General features: G+C 41.0%; 1 protein-coding gene across 14 annotated transcripts in view; it reads left to right on the forward strand.

The window, feature by feature from the left end:
* LOC110508726 (sodium- and chloride-dependent glycine transporter 1) overlaps positions 1-14060 on the forward strand; it is an 89601-nt gene that overhangs the window by 36120 nt on the left and 39421 nt on the right. For all 14 annotated transcript variants that reach the window (XM_036966945.2, XM_090226084.1, XM_090226094.1 and 11 more), the window contains one exon: positions 179-403. In XM_036966945.2, the coding sequence (XP_036822840.1) occupies positions 374-403 (30 nt within the window). In that variant the 5' untranslated portion in view covers positions 179-373. The remainder of the gene's footprint in view (positions 1-178; positions 404-14060) is intronic.

The raw sequence follows: 14060 nt of genomic DNA on the forward strand, positions 1-14060 counted from the left end.
ATCTGTGGCATATATCAGCATCCTCACCACTGGTGCCTTTGGTCAGCTAAAGACAAGTGTCTTCAACCATTAGAAAGGGAGGGAGTTTTTTCCCAGTGATGAAATTTATGTTTGAAATTGGGAAAGGAACTAAAAGTGTTGCCTCCACCCCCCTCCTTGTCACATGTCCCTTTCACAGGAAAGAAAAGTTCCTGGGTTAGTGGAGAATTAATACAAAGGAGAGACGCCACTTCAGCTACGGTCGGAGACAAGGGAATCGAGAGAGCAACGGGGCGACTTTGTCCAGAAGAAGACGAGCAGCAGCACGGACATAGACTACATCCTCACGGAAGAGAAAGAGGTCCCTCTGCTTGAAAGCGCTCCTGACTGAAGCATGGCGGAAAAGCAGTTTCCGGGGATTCTGGTGAGTTTAAGTTTATGTTTATTGTATTTCTATTTAGTCTTTCCCCCTCCCTCCCATATTCATCTCCTCACACACCCCGTCATAGACTGAGGGGAGTAGGTCGCCACACAAGTGTCTGGTGGGAAGACAAGAGGAGTTTTGTTTAGGACTGGCAAAATAACTTGTGGAGGTTTCTCTTCTTTAAGTGTGGCAAATCACACTTGAGCTACAGTATTGTTTAGTCAATGATGAGGAATATCAGTGTGCAGCTGTTGCCCAGCAATTGAACATTAGTTGACCTTATGCTGCTGATCATGTATCCCTTTGTTACTTGGTCACTGGTCTAGCCCTATAGACCAAGGATCAGCTAACTGGATGACAACTGGAAAGACCTATAGTCTACCTAACAAAATGTAGGCTAATGAAATAAAAACATGTCTACTGTTTTTGTTGCTTTGTTAATTATTTAAAAAAAAATGTAATGTAGTTAGAATTCTAGCTAGTTGTAGAAACTTTAGCAAAATGATTTAATGTGGAGTTCTCATGAGATGTTATCAGTTATCAAGGTCAGTAGTGAAGTAAAGTTTGTGTTATTTCCCAAGTTTTCTGTTAATTTCTCTCTGTAGCCCTATTGCCACTTAAAATTTGTAGTCCCCAATTTTTGGGGGTACTTAATTTTCCCTGAAATATAGTTATTCTAATGTAATGCTTTTGGGTTATAGTGTCACATTTATAATGTTTGTGGGAGATAATCCAATGTTTACTTTGAAGACTATAAATTACATCCAATTAAAATATATAATTATTTTAGTAAAGGAAAAATAAATAATGTTTCATACCAAAAATAAAATGTTTTTGCATATCAACCAAATATCTAGTTAGTGACTTGAAAGGTCCTTTAGATAATATACAGTATGTACTTGGGTTAAAGTAATTGAATAGCACATTCATTTGAATGAAATGTTTTTTTTGTGTGTGAAGAATTATCCTTTTGGTTTAGCCTATCATTTGAAGACATAGAATAGGCCTATTTATCAAGTCCACAAGCTGTTACCTGTACTTGATCAATGAGATTCTCTGAGATTCTTGCTTGAATTTAGCCAAACGTTCCTAAGTGTCCTGTCTATTGTTTTATGTATTTTGGATGTGTTTAATGTTTGTATAACTTGTATGAAATTGGTTTTGACTATCCCTAATATTTCATTCCATGCCTTTATCCCTTTCGATTTTGACTACTGAGAACACTGGGGAACACTGGGGATAGTGGCTAGCAACAGTATTAGTACTGAAGTAACTGGACCTTGGGTGGCGTTACTCAACCGGACCCATGTGTCTGTCAAGCAGGTATACTGCAGGCTGATTGTTTGACTTGGCCGAGGTGACTTTCGCAGCAGCCACTTCTGTAATTGTCTGAACAGTGTGTCCCTGGCTGAGGGCCACAGAGAAACTCTCCACTGAACTCAAATACAGCTTACTCACTACTTTAAAACTGCCTTAACTGTAATAAATTACACCTCTTGCTAGGCTAAATTAAATGATTAATTAATTTAATTGTAGAGGTTATGATGTAATTTTCCAGAGAACTAGCGTAACTTGATAAATCTTACACAAAATACATACCTTGAAAAAATTGACTGGCTCTTGCAGGTTGTTCCAAGGTTATACAGTTGTAAGACAATTTGACATATTTTGGATGTGTTTAATGTTTGTATAACTTGTATGAAATTGGTTTTGACTATCCCTAATATTTCATTCCATGCCTTTATCCCTTTCGATTTTGACTATTATAGAATAAGCAAATAAAGATTGCAAGTAGTCACATAAATTATTTGTATTGTATTTTATAAGTGAGTCCTATTAGTCCTAGTCATCAAACCACTCTGTAAATATTTTTAGGCCAAGGCCTCAATAACAACATCACATGTTCTTCACAACAACATTTTCAAATTTCACACTGCTGTTAGTAAAACAGAGAAATGGACAGAGAGAGATAGTAAAACCTCTCTTATCTGGACAGGAAAAAAGCATACGAGTAAGGTCAAACCTTGAGGTTTAAACGTGAAGTCAAAAGTAAAAAGAGCCAAAATCCCTCAACCAAAAAAACCCTCCAAAAATCACTCCCCTCTTGTGATTGGTTCCCCCCTGCTCCGGTCCCCATAGCCAAGTCTGTTGTCTTCCACTGACAGACAGTGATGCTAGTCATTCCACAGGACCGAGCCCTTCTCCCGCCATCAATAACTGCCACGGCTCCCCTACATACAGTGTATTATTATATTACATACAGTAGAATTGCCTCCATCTTTAGATTTTATGACATGGTGTATTACTGATTTATTTATAATGTTTTGTTCTTGTACATAATAGAGGTCGACCAATTAGGATTTTTCACCGCCGATACCGATTATTGGAGGACCAAAAAAGCCGATACCGATTTTTTTTTGTAATAATGACAATTAGAAACAATACTGAATGAACACTTATTTTAACTTAATATAATACATCAATAAAATAAATTTAGCCTCAAATAAATAATGAAACATGTTCAATTTGGTTTAAATAATGCAAAAACAAAGTGTTGGAGAAGAAAGTAAAAGTGCAATATGTGCCATGTAAGAAAGCTAACGTTTAAGTTCCTTGCTCAGAACATGAGAACATGTGAAAGCTGGTGGTTCCTTTTAACATGAGTCTTCAATATTCCCAGGTAAGATGTTTTAGGTTGTAGTTATTATAGGAATTAAATGACTATTTCTCTCTATACCATTTGTATTTCATATACCTTTGACTATTGGGTGTTCTAATAGGCACTTTAGTATTGCCAGTGTAACAGTATAGCTTCCGTCCCTCTCCTCGCTCCTCCCTGGGCTCGAACCAGGAACACAACGACAACAGCCACCCTCGAAGCAGCGTTACCCATGCAGAGCAAGGGGAACAACCACTCCAAGTCTCAGAGCGAGTGACGTTTGAAACGCTATTAACGCTATTGACGCACAACGAAGAGCTGCTGGCAAAATGCACGAAAGTGCTGTTTAATGAATGCTTACGAGCCTGCTGCTGCCTACCACCGCTCAGTCAGATACTTGTATGCTTGTATGCTCAGTCAGATTATATGCAACGCAGGACACGCTAGATAAACTAGTAATATCATCAACCATGTGTAGTAAACTAGTGATTATGATTGATTGTTTTTTATAAGATAAGTTTAATGCTAGCTAGCAACTTACCTTGGCTTACTCCATTCGCGTAACAGGCAGTCTCCTTGTGGAGTGCAACGAGAGAGAGGCAGGTGGTTATAGCATTGGACTAGTTAACTGTAAGGTTGCAAGGTTGAATCCCCCGAGCTGACAAGGTGAAAATCTGTCGTTCTGACCCTGAACGAGGCAGTTAACCCACCGTTCCTAGGCCGCCATTGAAAATAAGAATGTGTTCTTAACTGACTTGCCTAGTTAAATAAAGATTAAATAAAGGTGTAAAAAAAAAAACGCCAAATCGGTGTTCAAAAATACAGATTTCCGATGAAATCGGCCCTAATTAATCGTCCATTGTGATTAATCGGTCGACCTCTAATACATAACCTACAGTAATTGACGTTTTAGTAGTTGTATACTTATTTTCACTTACTGCTAAAATTGCTCTTTCTAGTTTTCTATCTATTTGAGAGCTTACTTGCCATGGACATGCTGCTTATTCTGCTTGGGATTGTGCATTAGAAACCCAAGTCTGACTCTTTACAACCTTTCTAAGAGAGGCCGTATCTTCTGAATTGCTCTCCTGCATCTTTTATAGCGTATGGACTCACTTTCCCTGAATTGGCAGCCGGATGAGGTTTTGGTGCACAGTTTTACGAGACAGCTAGCTGTCTTATGCATTGAGAGAGGATATGTTGGGGAAGGGACACGCATCACGTGTCGTTGTGCCTCTTCTGTAATCGTCTAAGACAGTGTTTGCCCTCTCCAGTCTTCCAGTACCCCCAACAGTATACATTTTTGTTGTAGCACCAGACGAGCACACCTGATTCAACTTGTCAACTAATCATCAAGCCTTCAATTAGTTGAATCAGGTGAGTTTGTCAGGGGCTACAACAGAAATGTGTGCTGTTGGGGGTTAGGAAACACTTCTCTAAGAAAGCGAAGAGAAAGAATGCATGTGAAACAGACATTGAAAACATATTCGTGCCCGGTAATGACGGGGGTATTTCTGCTTGGCCTGTCAGAGACGAAAGACTAAAGATCAGTAGCAGAGCGACTGTTAGCTGTGGTGACTTCTTGCACCCCCTCCCCTGGGTACTAGGGTAGTGCTGCAGTGAGTTGCATTTCCTATGGGCTGCCTGCTAATGTGGGCTTCTTTGCAGGGTCCCATAGGACAGGAGCCATCCCTGTTAAGGACCATTCTGCCATGAAAAGGTTTACTGTAGGTTACCTGCAGACTAAGTGATACAGAAATGTCTGTTCCATAGGAATGAAAAAGGGGAAAAAATAAGTATATTGCGAATATTGATGTAGTTTGTCTTTTATTGTTTCTTACTTGTTAACATTCTCACCTTGGAAAACTGGCCAGACATTTCATGTAGTATTGAGGCGTAGAGGATATAAACGACTTGTATGTTGTACATAATTCCCTTGCCCTGTGAAGTTTGTGTAAAGACAACGTGTGGCAAGCTTAAGTTCGTCTGTCCGTCAAGTCTTCAGTCTGCTTAAAGCTTTTCCTTCCCTTCTTATGTAAGGAGGACCATATTGAGCCGTCAGTCATTCACTTGAATTAGCTTGAGTGTTCACATCTTTGTAACTGTGCAACTGTGTTGCCTTCAGGGGCATGGGAACAGATGTGACGGAGCAAAGGGGAAGTCAAAACATGATTTCTGTTTGTTTGAGCCTCTGACTGTACAGTGCAGTGCACCAAGAAGCCGAGCCAGGGAAAATGCAGCCACTGTGGCGAAGGTACAATGGGGGGACAAGGGCCACCAAATGCCAAACACGTCCACTGCTGCGCTTCCTTTAAAAAGTTTCCCCAACCAAAGGGCCCATTGAGTTTCGGCCTTTAGATTTCATTTGAAGAAACCACTCAGGCTGAAAATTTAGTTTTTTCCTACTTTTCTTCCTCTCTCTTCTGTTTAATGGCAGCCCCTTCCAAATAAAGGATAAACAAAGTTAAAAGAAAAAGGGAGAGACCCACTTTCGCTGGCTACTTTGTGAAATTATGGACAGCAGTTGAGCATTGTGTTCCCTCGAGGCCTCTTAAATCTTCTCATCTCTTTTATTATTATTATTTTCAACGGTCCAATTGAGGTCCTTCAAAGGCTTTTCACCCCATATTTAGGTAATTTGTTGCGCTTGAACTCAACCTGCTCTGCCCCTTGTCTAGTGAATGGGAGATATAGGCATGGGACGAAGGGGGGTCCGTCGTTCTCAGGGCTCCCTCACAGGAACACCCGCCTTCATATTATGTATCACTTTGATTCCTTCCATGTCCAAGGCCCCCCGAAAGCATCTCCAAAAGTTTGCTCTTTCTTGCTCACGTTCCATTGCACTAGATTTGCAGTGGCAATATGTGCATACACATGTAGCCTAATATATTCATTATTTCTCCAAAAAGGTATTGTTTTGAAGTAATTTACTAATATAACTAATTATTCTGTTGAGTTGTTATCATGACTTGACAAATAAAAGTCTTCATTTTTAGCACATAGCAAAACATTGAATTTTGAAATGATTAGAATGAAGCTTTTTTGTCTCTTTTTACATTTTTCACGTTCACTAACCTACATTATGTCCCTTACACATGTATGTTACTAGAAATCTGGCATCATTTCAAATACTAGATCAAATCCTACAACCACCCTGGACCAGTTCTGTTTACCTAGCTAGATAAAGGGCCTTCATTCACCCTTGTTGTCACTAAACACAAATATTAAATCAGTTGTTTGTTTATCTTTTATACAAGGTTTTATCTGATTTCGAAGTTATGAAAGTACGTAAGAAGAATTAAGTGGGGCCTACCTACAGTGGCTAGCATGTATGCAAACAAATGTCAATTTTACTTTTGAGCCCGTGTGAATAATAAATAAAACAACTCTTGAAAAAGCACATGTACTAACCTTGTGGTAGCTATTTCAGACAAAAATTATATTTGGATACATTTTTTTCCCTATAAAGCCCTCTTAATTTCGTTCACTTCTCAAAAAAGTCAGGTCGGCAACAATTTCTGCTGCTGCTCTTCTCATTTGCTCATTGGTGAATCCACGTGAGGTGAACTAAAGTCACATGTACCTCACTTTCATCCCCAGCAATGGTCCCATATGTTTGTCAAAATGTGTATGTTGTGTGCTTTATCTGGCCCGATTTGTTCCCCAGCTACTCCACTGAGCCCCATTCTCCCTGGAGGCAATCTGAGCTACACGCTATTTATAAAGAATTAACAGCTGGGGCCCTTCCAGCTAAATTACGGAGGGGAGATATTATCATGAAAACTTCATGTTAACCCAAGCGTTAGAGAGTGCTCTCCTGTGTCCCTGAAAGCTGCCAGGCTAAGCAGAACTCACTCTTCTAACTGGAAGAAATGCTTAGGACGTTGTTTTCCGACCATAGCTTAATGAATTTGTCCTTTTGTTGCCCGGACAAAGGTTGTCAGATGCGCCAAAAAAAGGGTTGTTTCTGACCTCTCTGCTTTCTGTCCTCCACGTTACCTAGTCTGTCCGGCCAGAGAGATTCCCCAGAGCTATTTTTACTCACTTTTCTGTTTTTCAGTCTGAACTGTTGAGAAAATGTAGGGTTATCCTAATTTTCCTTGTACCAAGCCTTCACGCACCCCATCACTTAGGTGAAACTAATCAGAGGTGATGAGCTATTAAGTAAATTGCAATAATGGACAGAAATCTAAATGCAGGTGGATTTAATAGGACCAAACATCATTACCATGTCCACGGGAGAGCTGAATATCTCTGAGCACTGCACTGGGTACTAGCTGTATCACTGAAGAAGACTAGACCGAGAGATCCATCATACCAATCTACTGAGAGGTCTCGATGATAATGTTGGGAATGATTACTAAAAGCTTCCCTGTGACCCTGTCTACACCTGTATTAAAATGTGTTCTGTTTCAGATTCTGTACAGTGAGAGCAGATAACACTCAATAGTTATTTTGATCCCAATAGTTAGACTATTGTTACCTTTGGGCAAAAAACTAATCAGTATTGCTAAAACAGTTAAAATGAGGAGAATGGTAAGAATGATTCCTACATTTTGAGCAAGGGCAGTTCAGTGTTTCCCCTATATTCATTGCCGGCACGCCAAAAAATATGATTATGGGGAGGGGAAATAATTTTTGGGATGATAAAACGTTTTCAGTGTAAACTTAAAACGACTAAAGCCAGATATAAAATATGTAGAAAAGAAAATGGAGCTATATATTTTTAAATAAGATAATCATGGGGGCCCCTATTGATTTTCTTATCATGTTTGAGTCATAAGCCATGGCAAAATGTGTAGAGTTGCAGGAAATTAGCTTTAAAATTGCAATTTCCTTTCATCCCCATGACAACATATGTACAATTGCATCAAACTAGCTTTAAAACTGTAACATTTTCTCTCCGCCCCAAGCCACAATATGTAGAATTGCAGGAAAGAGGACGGTGTTTAAAATGTAGGATCGGAGACGGCAGCATTGGCCATGGCCACTACGACGCACCCCAGTTGTGTACGTTTCACTCAAAACGGAATGAGATTGCTCACAAATGGATTTTCTATGCATGTGCTTTCCTATTATTTCAAATCAATCAGCAACAAGCTTTGTGTGTCAAGCGGTGGGGTAACAGGCATGTTGGCTTACGCTTGCTTTTGCAATATTTGTGTGTGCATGTCTGCGTCAGTATCTCTAGTCTGCAAACCAACTGAGTGAGAATACGATCCGGAAACCGCACATCAATAGGGCAGTAAGTTGCGAAAGTGACATGTTTGGTCAGCAGTAGTAATTTAGCCCACACTGAAGTCCCTTGTTTGGCTTGTCAATAGAGGCAGCGTGCTTTGAATAGGAAAGAGTCCCAAAGGCGGCTCATTTCAAACCGTCCTGGGACCATTCTGTGTCACTTCAGTGATTTGTTTTGTTTGAATAAGATTGAGATGTTGTTGTGTAATAATAGGGAGATTTTCTATCTTATACCTGATATAACGCTAGCCATACCCTTCCAAAAAGTATTTTAAAAAAAAAATGCTGGCAGATTCGATGGGCTAGACTAGAACTCAGATGTTCTCAGCAAATGAAATTGGCATGTGGTGAGATCTACTCTCTGATAGGAGCGTAGTAGGAAATAAAGACTGCAAATTTAGAATTGAAATGGAACACCCAGTGTTAATCCACACACTGCCCCCCCCCCCCCCCCCCCTTCTCACTCTCTCTCTCTCCCGCACGCTCTTCCTCTATTAGGACTGTGGCCTACCCCTGCTCTCTATAGCAACTGGGCTTTTCTCAGGCTGCCGGGCCGCCTCATTGATGGGCTGTGCACAGCCAGACGATCCTTCCTAAATTCTTGCATGCCTTAGTCGGAAGTTGTCCTGTCCCAATGGCCCCCCTTACCCTGCCCCCTTGCCACTACCATATTCAATATCATTAGTATGAGGAGTGTAGTGATGATGATGATGGTGAGTTCTCAGGGAGATCCCGGTCTCCCTGTCTCGTTTGCGGGTTAGGGTTAGCCTATGTATTCTTAGCAGCAGGGTTGTGTGTGATGGGCAGCGTATGACCCGGGTATGACTGACGCCCAGTAGGGAGGTGCCATGAAAGGTTTAGTTTAACCTGTTTACCCCAATCATCTGTGGAGTCAGAAGGTTGAACTATGCTGGAACAGTCCACATTTACTTTTCCACTGCAAACAAAATGACCCTATAGTAGAATAGTTTATCTATTGATCTAGTCGGCTTGTTGTTGTGTGTAAATAAATATTCCTCTCGTGGCGCGTTCAAGTTATGAGTACCATAGGGAGCTAAGCATGCATTCTAACTAGCAGCCAGTCAATGCACAACAAGGCTTGCAATCGCTGGGAAAACAGCAGTTTTGATGGACTTTGTTAAGAAGAAGGGTATCCCAGGGAAATTGTGACAGGAAGTGGTTTCTGTGAGAAGTACAGGCAGTGTACCCTGGGTGGCAGTTTACCCCAAACGCACCCTTACAGGTCGGCCTACATTATATTAACTGTGTTTAAGCAAGTGTTTGGGACATACAATTCATCAATAGGATGCTAACTAATTAAAAGGTCACCCTAGGCCCACTAGGGTAAGTGCAGATAGGCTACCCCTTGTTTGAGACTTTATTTATGTATAGCCACTATGCTGCATCAGTTGGGCTACAGGTGATAATGCTTATTGCTGATAGCATACCTGATAATATGGAACATACATAGGTTGTACAGTGCATTCGGAAAGTATTCAGACCCCTTGACGTTTTCCACATTTTGTTACGTTACAGCCTTATTCTAAAATGGATAGAATTAAACATTTTCTTCATCAATCTACACACAATACCCCATAATGACAAAGCGAAAACAGAAATATCTTACTTACATAAGTATTCAGACTCTTTGCTATGAGACTTGAAATTGTTTCCATTGATCATCCTTGAGATGTCTCAACAACTTGATTGGAGTCCACCTGTGGTAAATTAAATTGATAGGACAGGATTTGAAAAGGCCTGTCAATATAAGGTCCCACAGTTGACAATACATGTCAGAGCAAAAACCAAGCCATGAGTTTGAAGGAATTGTGTCGAGGCACAGATCTGGAGAAGGGTACCAGAAAAGGTCTGCAGCATTGAAGGTCCCCAAGAACGCAGTGGACTCTTAAATGGAAGAAGTTTGGAACCACCAAGACTCTTCCTAGAGCTGGCCACCCGGCCAAACTGAACAATTGCGGGAGAAGGGGCTTGGTCAGTGAAGTGACCAATAACCCGATGGTCACTCTGACAGAGCTCCAGAGTTCCTCTGTGGAGATATGAGAACCTTCCAGAAGGACAACCATCTCTGCAGCACTCCACCAATCAGGCCTTTATGGTAGAGTTGCAAGACAGAAGCCACTCCTTAGTAAAAGGCACATGACAGCACGCTTGGAATTTGCCAAAAGGCAACTAAAGACTCTCAGACCATGAGAAACAAGATTCTCTGGTCTGATGAAACCACGTTTGAACTCTTTGGACAGATTGCCAAGCGTCACGTCTGGGGCAAACCTGGCTCCATCCCTACGGTGAAACATGGTGGTGGCAGCATCATGCTATGGAGATGTTTTTCAGTGGCAGGGACTGAGAGTTTAGTCAGGATCGAGGGATAGATGGAACAAAGTACAGAGAGATCCTTGATGAAAACCTGTTCCAGAACGCTTAGGACCTTAGACTGGGACAAATACAGTTGTGTCAAGTTTGCAGCACCTTACCCAAGAAGACTTAAGGCTGTAATCGCTGCCAAAGGTGCATCAACAAAGCACTGAGTAAAGGGTCTGAATACTTACTTCTACTCCACCATAAAGGCCTGATTGGTGGAGTCCTGCTGAGATGGTTGTCCTTCTGGAAGGTTCTCATATCTCCACAGATGAACTCTGGAGCTCTGTCAGAGTGACCATTGGGATCTTGGTCACCTCCCTGACCAAGGCCCTTCTCTCCTGATTGCTCAGGTTGTCCAGAAATAATATATAATATTATTTTTAATACATTTGCAAAAAATTCTAAAAACCTTTCTTCGCTTTGCCATTATGCGGTATTGTGTGTAGATGGATGAGGAAAAAAACAATTACATTAATTTTAGAGTAAGGTTGTAATGTAACAAAATGTGGAAAAAGGAAGGTGTCTGAATACTTTCCAAATGCACTGTAAGCATGGTCCAATATGTTAAAATCATTTCAACAAATAACTTTACCAATATGGTGTCAGCATGGTTTTATTTCAATTCATTTTTTCCACGCACTGCTACACATTTTTCTAGAGGAAACACTGGACCATGCCATTCCAATGAGCAATCATTATGTGTGAATGTTAGTTTCACATTTTCAATTTACATTCCTGCAGTAAAAGATTTGAATAGATCCGGGCAATTACAGAGCATGGCATCTGTGATGTCTAAATGGAGCTAAATAGCAGACATAAAAGGACAATTAGAAAAACAAGTTCCCCAACATGTCAACTGGCTTTTATAGTAAGTTTTCTTGTCTCTTTTCCTGGTCATAGTCACCCCTCTACACAGCTCTCTCCGTTCAACTATTGATAAGCGGCAGGAAAAATAGTGCATCGCAAAATCCTCATTAAATCTGACCTATTCTTGGTCTGACTAATAGGAGTTGGCTGTGGCCCCTGTAGAGTTTCTATTGAACTACAGTGTCAAACTCCCCCACCGCCACGCTCGTGGCTGCCTGGGCCTCATATGGAAGCCCAGAGGAGCTCTACATGTGTGTAATTTATTCCACTATCCCACACACACACACACACACACACACACACACACACACACACACACACACACACACACACCACACACTCGCTCGTCTGCAGACCTTTACTACTAAAGAGCATGCAGGAAGTGTGCTGTCGCCTAGCTCAGGGTCTCCCAAACTCTGTCCTGGGGCCCCCACTGGGTGCACATTTTGTTTTTTTCTGTAGCACTACACAGCTGGTTCAAATACTTATTTCTTATTTATGCTTTATTCCTAGCATAACTTGCCCCTATGTTGTTCAATTCAAAAGCAATGTATCTGCTAATCTAATTTTAAATGTCGTAAATTACATTTGGCTAATAGTAGCGTAATTGTTGGAATATTAGTTTTTCTCTTTAAAAAAGCAATATAGCACAACTACTTTATTATGTGAGCCAACTTTGTTTACTTCCCTTTTTAAACTGATGTGTGTACATCATCATTTCCTCCAATGAGGGTGTGGCAATTTGCCTTTATGCAACCTCATAATGTAATGTAAAGTCAGGTTCCAACCCTGACAGAGAAATCAGTACCTTCTGTCACCGTAATAACGGTTATTAACAGTAATAACAGTTATTACGGTCACCGTAATAACTGTTCAAATAGCAAAGAAATGCGGGGGGCATATTTTCTCTTCAGCTACACCTGACTGCATGTCCTGCCATAGAAATAGAATGAATAGATCGGCGTCCACATTCAAGTCAATGATGACATAATGGGTGGACTGGCATGCATTGCAAGTGTAACTATAGGAGCAAAGCAGGTAGTAAAATATGTGCTGTGATCTGTTGATTCAACTCATCTGACATACAAAAAAATATCCAAAGCATGAGCCACATCAGTTATCATCATTTGAATGAACATTCTACATTACCATCGAAATGATTGCATCACAATACCAGGCAACCATAGAGGTGTCAAAGGACTCAGTAGAACGTAGACATTCTTTTACCAGATTGGCGCACATTCAACAAATCTGATTTACCAAAGTGGATATTTGTCAAATCCATCTAGATGTATGTATTATAACAGGCCCACAATCTGGTCACTTCAGTCCGATTTGAATTTATTTGTGACTGCTCAATGTTAACTCCTGTTCGTATAAGCAGGTTGGCATAGCTAGTATACAGAAACCGGTAGTGGTAGTCTAATTAATTTTAAAATGTAATCCAGTTGATTGGTAACAATGACATGAACATGTGTTGGGGTTGACATCCCTAAAAGCATTATACCCCCTGATTTTTACCTCAACATAGTGTAAAATACATATAAACAATAGCCTAAATGTAGGCAAATTTTCCTGGGGGGGGGGGGGGCAAAAAGGAGACTCAATATATTTCCCCCATGGCCCTTACCCCACGTATTTCCATGGCAATTACATTGTTTTGGTTGAGTTTGATTGACCTATTTATCTATTGCAAGTGTACCCATGAGTTTACCAGTCAAATTGCCAGGGTTAGTTATTTTATTTTCATAAAGGTCTTCATCCATAACCGTCGGTTACACGGTTATACAGTAATTATGCCAGCCCTACTCATGGAGTCTATCCACTGAAGCGGTTGCCACCATTGTCCCCCACTATCAAACATCCATTAGGATCCATGCCAGGTGTCTGTCAACTTTTGACACCACTAACAGGATACTCTTTGGAGGACTTGGCCAAAAGCAGAGTTTTTGAAAGGCCTCCTTTGTGACACATTTTGGCATTTTGTTGAACCCTTCCTTACATTGTGATGCAATTCTAGTTCTCTCACTTAATGCTGTCTTTGTCACGTATCAGTTGGCCATACATTGTCAAGAGCACAAATAATATGGTATCTTTGGACCTCTGAATAAAGAGGAAGAGCATTAATTAAAAATGGGTGGTGGGGGACCCTGCAAGCATGTTGTAGGCAGTGAGGAAGGTATGTGCCCCTGTGCCTTTTGCACTACATACAGGGAGGAATTGGCAATGTCAAGGGACAAGGATTTGAGAGTCAAGTGTTCATGAATGAGAGTGTTGGTGGTCTGGGTGCAGCTGCCTTGAAAACAAGTGGAAGAAATGGAGAGACAGCAAGGGTAGTGAGTGCAGTGGAAGCGCACGGCTCCTCACTTTTTCCTTCATCTCTTGAGGAAGGTTTGGCAGGAGCCCTGACTCCAGGCAGCTAAACCAGCAGCTCCCCTCGCTCTGTATGCAGCCAAGGTGCTGCAATGACAACAACCCATTCATTGTGGAGGTAGAGGCAAAAGCTGTGGATCT

Source organism: Oncorhynchus mykiss, chromosome 28, assembly GCF_057628025.1.
Source record: "Oncorhynchus mykiss isolate SJ-2025 chromosome 28, ASM5762802v1, whole genome shotgun sequence".
NCBI lineage: Eukaryota > Metazoa > Chordata > Actinopteri > Salmoniformes > Salmonidae > Oncorhynchus > Oncorhynchus mykiss.